The 9,060-nt window shown below is 39.1% G+C and overlaps 1 protein-coding gene across 2 annotated transcripts; it reads right to left on the bottom strand.

Annotated features, from left to right (window-relative positions):
• Nucleotides 1-2,480: 2,480 nt before the first annotated feature.
• On the bottom strand, nucleotides 2,481-8,682 carry smim5 (small integral membrane protein 5). 2 transcript variants are annotated; one of them, XM_008284315.1, is made up of 3 exons: nucleotides 8,217-8,682; nucleotides 4,268-4,473; nucleotides 2,481-3,356 (listed from the first exon to the last, which is right to left on the bottom strand). In XM_008284315.1, exons 2-3 carry the CDS (start codon nucleotides 4,383-4,385, stop codon nucleotides 3,256-3,258), a joined length of 219 nt encoding a protein of 72 aa, XP_008282537.1. In that variant the 5' UTR covers nucleotides 4,386-4,473; nucleotides 8,217-8,682; the 3' UTR covers nucleotides 2,481-3,255. The 2 variants fall into 2 exon arrangements, with proteins under 2 accessions (XP_008282537.1, XP_008282536.1); XM_008284314.1 differs by having other exon boundaries at nucleotides 4,268-4,468.
• Between the last annotated feature and the right edge of the window lie 378 nt (nucleotides 8,683-9,060).

Raw genomic sequence — 9,060 nt, 5'->3', positions numbered from 1 at the left:
GTGGAAATCCTTTTTTTCACTTTGTACATTTTAGTAAGTATTTGTCAAGAAAAAGGCAAAAATGTTATATTAGAAACTATGAAATCAATATCATGTTATTTTCTAATAATATGTAAGCATGCGCTTACAACTACCATATCATATGAAAATGTACCATGTTTAGATGATTAGTATTTTTAAAAATAAACTCAGTTAATGCATTCACACACCGAAGAGCCCAAATTTCACTGCACACCTATTTCTAAATGTTTTACACATAGCTTGTGCAACACATGACAACACAGTTTTTCATTTTGTGATAACCTTTATAGCATGATGCTCTAAAGCCTATAAATTAGTCTTATATAAGACTGTAAATACTTGAGTTTAAAAAAACTAATCAAATTAAAACTTAGTAAAACTTAGTACAGAAGGATTTTTTATTTTGTTAATTGAAAGCACTGTTGTCGAAGAATTCCTTCCTTCTCTGATCCACTTCTACACCTGCATCCACTAGACTATAATTGCAGACATGTAAGTTTACACCCCATCTTTGGCTTTATTTTCTAATGTTATGCGAATATTGAAACTCCAGTCTCTTGTACTGATTCATGTTTACAGCAGACAGGAATTGTTTTGATGACCTGCAGCCTTATACCCATTATCTGATTGAGAACTAAGGTTCTAACCTTGAGTATTCCTCATAGGTGACTTTATCTCAACAACAGTAAAGGACTGTATTTAAAAGTGAAGCACAACATAGTCAGACTGGCAACCTGTCCTGGGTGTCCCCTGCCTTCGCCCTAAGTCCGCTGGGATAGGCTCCAGCCCCTCTGCGACCCCAGTGAGGATTAAGCGGTGTATAGATAATGGATGGATGGATGGCACAACATAGTCGTTCTTTATGCAAATAGACTGTGTGCAACATCTGAGAATTCTATGCTTTTTCATTAAGTGCCTTTATTATGTTGGTTCTCAAAAGATACACAAAACAAGTACTGATTTTGTTCACATTTTTGACAGAGAATGGCTATACATATTTAGAAATGACAACTACTATTACAAGTCAAACACTGACTTATATTTGAAAATAAATTTAGCAAAAGGTTTGGCCTACTGTAGACACAGGGAAGTAGTAGTGAATTAAATTAGTTTGTAATATCTGCCTCATTTTCATAATCACCTTTTATCATCAATGACTGACAGTGAAACACACCTCACACTTCCTGCAGATAACTCCTTGCAACGCCAAACAGAAGTATTGATTTGATTTTAGCGGTGTGGTTCCACTCTTTTTGCCATGTGGTACAAATACAGCAATGAAGACTACGTAAAAAAGACTAACATTTCGAATACATTTTAAATTTATCATTCAGAAATCCATATCTTTGAAAAGCTGTAACATACTGTGTAGCTGTGAAACTCTCAACTTGAATTTCCACCACATCTAAAATGAATTTCCCAAAGGTGATTCTCCTTGAAGTTGACATTCATTTTGCAGCATATGAGTCAGTTCTCTTGACACATCTAGATCACTGTGTCCTTTGACTTCTTCTGCTGCCTCTTCTTGTTTGGCTTTCCTTCTCCACGGCTGCAGCAGCATCCATACAGCAGAGCGAAGATCGCCAGAGACAGGGTTCCCAGCACGAACACCCCAATGACCACGAAGCCACCCAGTGCCCACGGCTCCCGTTGAAGACGATACAGGACCCACTCCAACCAGTCCTCCGGTGAGCCCGTGGGTTTCTGCAGCTCTACTAAACTGTACATAGACGGATAAACCAGATTAAAGCTCAACTACAGAACGAGCTTAGATGACACAATGTTATTTGGATCATTAGTTGCCCCTAACAATGCTTCATAAAGCTGACAGACACGTATCATCTGCTAATTATAAAATGCTTATAAAAGTTACACAGAAGCTGCACTAAAGCTGTGTTCTTATCAGCGAGCTCTATAGTAATCTGCTGATGTTACAGGCTATTGTCACCCAACACATTCCATTTCAAAAACTCACCTCTCCACCGCCATGTCCTGCTAAATGATCCTCTCACGGCTCAGTGAGTCCTAACAGACTGTGAATATATTGTAGAGCACAGCTTTAGCTACTGTTTTGATCCACGCACAGCACTGGAGCTATTTAAAAAGCCCAAACATTGCAGTTTACTCTCACTCTGTGAAAAGAAGAGGCATTCTGCAAATCCAAACTCTGAGCAGTTCCTGTTGCTTTCTAAGTGACGGTGACATTTGCTCTGTGTGGGCTAAATGAAAGCAACAGCACCTGGTTAATGTTTAAACTCAAAATACTGACTCGTGGAGGAAAAGGAGAAGTCTAACGATAAGGCATGTACACAATAGTGCAGTGTTTCACTGATTGGATTGACATCAAAGTGTAGTTATTGGAATAAAGTCAAACAGTATTTAGATGTTCTACCATTATCCCCACGCTTTCACAACCTCTGGTATCGTTACATTTGATCCTAGAAATAGAAACATGTTTGTTTTTTGGAAATACATTGAACATTTATTACATTCATACAAATATGAGCATCAAACATATTAACACACAGCTTGATATGCTAATGAAACACTGCAGTGCCTTCATGTGACACTTGTATTTTACAACATAAAGAGAATACAGTTGTAACTGCTGAAACAGCAGCTCACATTTTCTATTGGCACAATTCCCAAAAACAAATATTCTTCAGTGGGCCAGCAGAGGGCGCTCTGTCTTTTTTCTTTTTTTTTTTTTTTTAACAAAGGCAGGTTCCTGTTCAAAACATGTAACTTCAAGTCCACTACACATGCACATGTTGGAATGTATATTTTCTTTGTTGTTTCTCACATTCCTGATGAATGTCAACAGCATACCGAACAGCTACGTTTGTAATAACGGAGTCTCTGTGATGTTGGAGCACAAATTAGCTCTCTTACATCTTTTTGTCCATGAAACGCTGCCACACAGTGTTCTATTGTTCTCATTTGTAGTGAATCTTGATGAGTCGTGCCACTCTGCTGATTTAAATGGATTCCAGTGGCTTTCTGGATGCTGATCCAGTCTTTCACCCAGAGATGGAAATATGGCAATGACGTCTCATCCTTTCCTAGATTAATCCCATTTGATGCGCACCAAAGAAACCAATGGCTCTGAAAAAAAATCATTGACTAATTTAAAAAGTGAGAAAAAGGGACTTTTATCAAGTGAGTGATTCCATGGAGGACAGAAACACGGGTGGAGGTTGTATTTGTTGGTGGCTTCTGCCCTCTGTCTCCTTTTCAGATGGGCTGGACAGGCTGAACTCTTGAGGCCTGGTATTTTGGCTTCCCACAGCAGCAGCAGTGGACACAGGACAGCACGACCATGAAGAGAACCGTGGCTGCAGAGACAGAAGACACAGGGTGGGATCAGCTCATGATGGTAGCAGTTATATGAACTTAGTGAACATAGAGGAGCATTTATCAGCTACAGAGACATATATTTTCCACATGAACAGGTGGAGCTCGAACCAGATGTCTCACTGAAGGAAAATTAGACTCAGAAAAAATGTTATTCTGCATCTGTTGGATGTGTAAATAAGCAAAAGTCCGCCCCCCTTTTTCCCATATCAGCTTTACAAAAAAATAATGCACAAGTGTTTTGTTTACAGCGTGTCTGGCTGACCCTAATTGGCCAGGAAATAGACTGATGCTGCTTTGAATTTGCAACAGACAGAGCCACGTGGATGTTTTTGGTCATAAGTTGCAGATGTTTGCAGTGGGAGCCAACCTCAGCAACCAAGTGACAGAATATTATTTAAAAAACATTATTTTAATAAAGGTAGACACTTTGCCTGCCACATTCTAAGGATGTTTTGGGGACGTTGTTGTGGTAACACATTACAGAACGTGTAAATAAAACATATTAAACATTCCCCCATTGTTACAAAATGATACATAATAACAAGGGAACAATGTTTTCAATGCAACATTTGCAAATGTTTCAAGAATATTAGGGAATAATGGTCTACCAATGTTATCAGCAAACTTGTTTAAGTTCCCAAAAAGGTCTTATTAATGGAAGGAAAACACTCTCTAAAGACATTCTAAAAATAAGTTCCCCTTGGAAACATTACTAGAACTTTGCAGAACTTTTTAGAACAAAAACGTTCGGGGGAAAGTGGTGACCTTGAGAACACACAGTATGTCCACCATATTTATTCTGCTCATATTTAGGATTTCTCTTCATGTCTTTGGTCATTTAAATGTCACTGAGTGCATCTGTGTATGGAAGCTAAAGGACAAAACTCACCGACAAACAGGATGAGCACAAAGAAGGCTCCCAGCTCCAGCGAATTTGCTTGTGGGAGACCCTGCAGTTTGGTCCACACTCTCTGAAGAATATCCATCATCTCATTTTTCACCTCCATGCTGACTTTCAGAAGTCGGCGATGCACGACAGACGATGCAGAAATGGCTTGGGCTTCTTTCTTCAAGCAAACTGCAGAACTTTCTACACTTGAAAAAGAGAGGATGATAAAGTGAATGAATGAGTGTCACACTGTCCTGAGTAAAAATGCTCTGAATGTCGAAAAGTTATTTTCATCTTCAGCTCCACCCTTCACTACTGTGATTTTATACTCCCACCCTGCAATTACCCCTCAAGCCTGGTAGCATGTGCCCTTGATCCCTAAATACTCTACGTGCTCTGTGAGTACTCCCTCATTATGCATCAGCACCCCTACTTAGCCCACTGATGAGCTTCCTGCATGCGTAGGTGTATGGACAGGCTGTGTGTCTATATTGTATTTGTTTGTGGGCAGATTGTGTGTGACCCCCTGTTCCAGGCTCGATACACTTGTATCCACACATAGGAGAAAGCATGCTGCATGTTCAGTTTAATTATAAACATGGCTAACTATTTCAGGCTTGGCATTTCAAGACTGAGGCCTGTCATCATCACTGGAGCAGCTGTGTGTGGGTGAGATCGTACAGGCTGATACTAGACAGGGTGTGCAGGAGATAAGGGCACAAGACTGAGAAGTGGCTGCAGAACAGGACAGTGAACACAGACAGTCTTAACAGATAAATTCTGAATGGACTTTCGTGTGTTTCACATTTATTGACCACATTTTTTAAAAAAGAAACTGTTTCAAAGAGCTTGTATTCCTTGCTTGTAATTTCTTCTTACTTTATGGCTTAAAATACAATTGGTAGAGCACCTTCCTCTAGTCTGATCTAGTACATAGAATGTCAATAGTTTCTTCTCTTCACTACCTTGTGCTATAGTATGCAGCCCTACAAAGGCAGGGAGCAGCACAAGCTGTCAAATTACCAGCTGCATTACTCATAGAGAGCTGACAATGTGTTATTTTAAAACTTTTCATGTTGATTGCCACCAAAACAAAAATTGACATCACCTGCATAAAATACATATGTGTACTGCTTTTGGATAATCCTAAAGAAATTTAATGCAAAAATGTGCAAAAAAATGTCCTTTCGTCTTACATTTTCAATATATATATTTTATGCAATATTTGTTTATGCTTATTTATCTACTTAAGACCCGAACTCTTGTTTGATATGCTTTTTTTAAAAAAAAAATTCTCTTTGTTATTTGATCTGAATAAAAAATAAAAAAGAATATAAAGAAAATAGAAAGCTATTTTAAAATATAGAAAATTTTTAAAAATATATATTTAAAAAAAATAATAAAATATTAATACTAAAATAATAAAAAATAAAAATGTGATGTCCATGCATGTGGAGGCCAGGTCTTAAGAGGTTAAAGGTTATGGTTCCTAGTGTATCTCTGTTTTTCAAGATGTCTGACATTTATTGTTAATGCTGGTATCAAAATCTCCATCTGAAAATAAGTAGCGATAAATATCATTTCAATATGTAGTTCTACTCTTGTTGCTTAGCCAACTCCACTGAGGATGACAGTTGTTGCTACTGTGCTAAGCTAGCTTAGCAGGACTATAAAAAGTTGTTTTTCTCATTATGAGACCTAGCTATGCTGTTATCATCTTACAGTATGTGCGACGACAGACTAAACGATTATGATGGCAATTCATTTAATAAAAATACAAAAATACAAAGTATATTGTTCCAAAGGCTAGCCATGGCTTTTTCAACAGCTAAGCTAATGCTAGCTACCACTTCAAATAATGCCAGATAGCTGCTCAGCAAACTCTACAGGTCCTGCTCAACTGTTGCGTGGCGAGTGTTACACATTATACCATTTATATAACAGAGAAATAACTATGATTTGGAGTTATAATTAGAATACCAGTTTTTCATTTACTCAAATAACTACTTTGAAATGATGTCTGCTGTACCTGAGCTGCTGCTGCTGCTGCTGCCTGTGTTGCTAAGCAACATAATTAAAACAACAGCAGAGACAGTTTAACAGGCCCACATGGATCTCACTGAGAAGTTATTACCGATAACCAGATGACATCTTATCATTCTAGTACTTATTTCCTCATTTATTTATGCATGGATCTACTTTTCCATGTGCATTTGTTATTATACACATAACTTAATGTCTTGTTTTCCCCCCAAAATATATTCTGTTGGTTTTCTTGACTTTGTGTAAGTGCTAGGATCATATATTTTATATTCATGTTTTGATAATCTCTTATTATATAAATCTCACATTATTTCATATTTTGATTATTTGGTGTTACTCTCCTCACTTTTTATTATTATCTTAATCTCACATTATTATCTTAAGGCATAATCAACACAATTGATAAACAATTGCAGCATGAGAAAGCGTAAGTGGAGACAGGATTTGGTGGTTTGTGTATTTCTCTGTCACAAGCAGGTATCCACAGGAGGGAGAAACTTAGGGTGCAGAGTGGCAAGTTTCTGCACCTACGAGATGGTGGAAGAAGGCTCAAGGACACGGACGGGCCAATCAGCTAGCTGCAACACATTCTGTGCACATTCTCATGTAAAGTATAAGTACACTGGATCAGGAAGAGGCAGTCAGTCAGACTTCGTGCCCTGACATTAACTTTGTTGGTGCTAGGGTGAGAAGTTTGATCCAGAGCTCTGTATGCTTATTCAACTATCTGATAAATAAATCCATTGAGTGAGACCTAAATATCTTCTCCTATTGCTTCATTAAACGAATGCGCAGGAGCTGTCTCACACATAGTTTAATTTCTGGTAGATTGAGATTCAGCTCCAACATAAGTTGTCCAATTTTCTTCTTTTTTTGTATAGATTATTACACATTTGGCAAGAATGTTGTTGTTGTTTTTTAGTTTTGTATTTGCACTTTCTCTTCAGCTAAACCTCCTCACTGCATATACACCGTCTCATCTATACTGCATACTACTCTATTACACTGTACTATATCTTTTAGGATGTAGGTGTTACTGTGATGACAAAAAAAATATTATATTGCATATTTTGCATTGTGTGTGCAGCTGTGCAAAAAAAATGTTGATTAATATTCTGAATAATACATTTGTTTTTTGTTTTTTTTTAAAAATTGTGCTAACGTGTCATTGCTTGATGTTCTCCATCAGTTCAGGAAGTGTTTAAATGGCACATGGCTTCCACTTTGCATAGATTTTTTTTTGTGTGTGTGGGTTTGTGGTTGTTATGCTTCTCTCATCATATTTTGATACAGAGATGAAACATCAGTCTGCAGTTCTTACAGGAAGGACCAAATTTCCTGGCATCTCTATGTTGTGCAACTCCGCAGGATATTGTGTGTTTTTAAAACATTGTCCTTCAAATGTCCTACTATTTCCATGTTTCAAGCACATGAATATAGCTGTATATACATGCACATACACTACCATTTGGTGAGTATATATTTATATTCCTGCTTGGTGTTCTAGCAGCCCCTGCAGCTGATCTCCACCACCTGCCAGAGTTACGCTAAAGAATGTGTGACCTCTGCTGCCGGCCCTCCTTACTCTTGTCTTTGTCCTTCCACTGCACTCCCACATTATGTTTCATAAGTAGCAGGACACAGTAGCACAGGGATCGAGACATGCAGCAGAAATCTTGATAAAGAGGACAATACTGTCTTTGAAACAAGTGTAAATAAGCTGGTGTCCTCAGCAGACCTTTGCAGTTGTTTTTCCTCTCTGGCTGTGCTTTAGTATTTGCATACCGCCAAGCAGAAAATACGCATAAAGCCTGTTCTTGACATGCATTGCATATGACAGCCTGGTCTTTCAATCCTAAAAGGTATAAAGAAAGCACAAAGACACATGTAAAACACAAGCTCTTACCTCTGCAAGTGAGCGCGTACAACTTCACAGTGAGAGCGTCACTGTTTCCATCTCTCAACTCTTCTCCGAAAGGAGAACCAAACTCAGCAGTGCATGAAACTGTCCCCACGATGTTTCACAGACTTGTTCTTGTTTTCACCCTTCCCCCTTCTCTTTTTCTCAAGTTTGTTTGTGGTGCCTGCTGGTCTCAGGCTCTTCATCTAATTAGCCTGCTCCAGTTCAGCCTGAGACACCAGCACTGGGGGTAATTTGACTCTTGGTGCAGATCAGCAGCCGCTTATGTGCGACTGTTCCTTCTGCAGCCTGCTCCACTTTCTCCTCCTGTTCTCTGGGAGTTTGTGTACGTCCTCCTTCTCCTCCTCCTCCTCCTCTTTCGCCCTCCCTCTCTCTTTCCTCCAACCTTTTTCCAAATCAACTCTTTCGCTGCTGCTTACGCTGTCTCTCACTCCCCCTCACCCTCTGTGCAGTCTGTACATCTGAACACTCATTCACAGTTTTTTCCTCCTCCTCCTCTCTCTCTCTCTCTCTCTCTCTCTCTCTCTCTCTCTCTGTCTCTGTTGCTACAGACCAGCTGTGCCAGGGCCTCTTTTTTGTCTTCAGTCGCCGTGGAGACGAGGCCCCTTCTAAAAGGAGCAGGGGGTGGTGTGGTTGTGTGTGCATCCGTCTGGTGTCCCGCCAGCTGACTCCTATATTTCTTAAGAGCATGTTCTTCTTGCATTTACCGTTAATTGATTCATGTTTCCTCCATGTGCTCCATCTAAAGTAATACAGCAGACAAATGAAGATTGGAGGTGCAGCTGATTTTCCTCCTGCGAGTTCCTCCTCCATCTCTACCAGAGGTGGG

This window comes from Stegastes partitus, unplaced genomic scaffold (genome assembly GCF_000690725.1).
Source record: "Stegastes partitus isolate 25-593 unplaced genomic scaffold, Stegastes_partitus-1.0.2 Scaffold354, whole genome shotgun sequence".
Lineage (NCBI taxonomy): Eukaryota > Metazoa > Chordata > Actinopteri > Pomacentridae > Stegastes > Stegastes partitus.
Note: the sequence above shows the minus strand (reverse complement) of the source record. Positions and strands in the feature narration are given on the sequence as shown.

Bases quoted from the DNA above. Each gene is read 5' to 3' on its own strand.
- smim5 (XM_008284315.1), bottom strand. From the start codon at position 4,385: ATGGAGGTGAAAAATGAGATGATGGATATTCTTCAGAGAGTGTGGACC. The intron at 3,357-4,267 runs GTGAGTTTTGTC...CTGTCTCTGCAG, and splicing joins TGTGCTCATCCTGTTTGTCG to CCACGGTTCTCTTCATGGTC.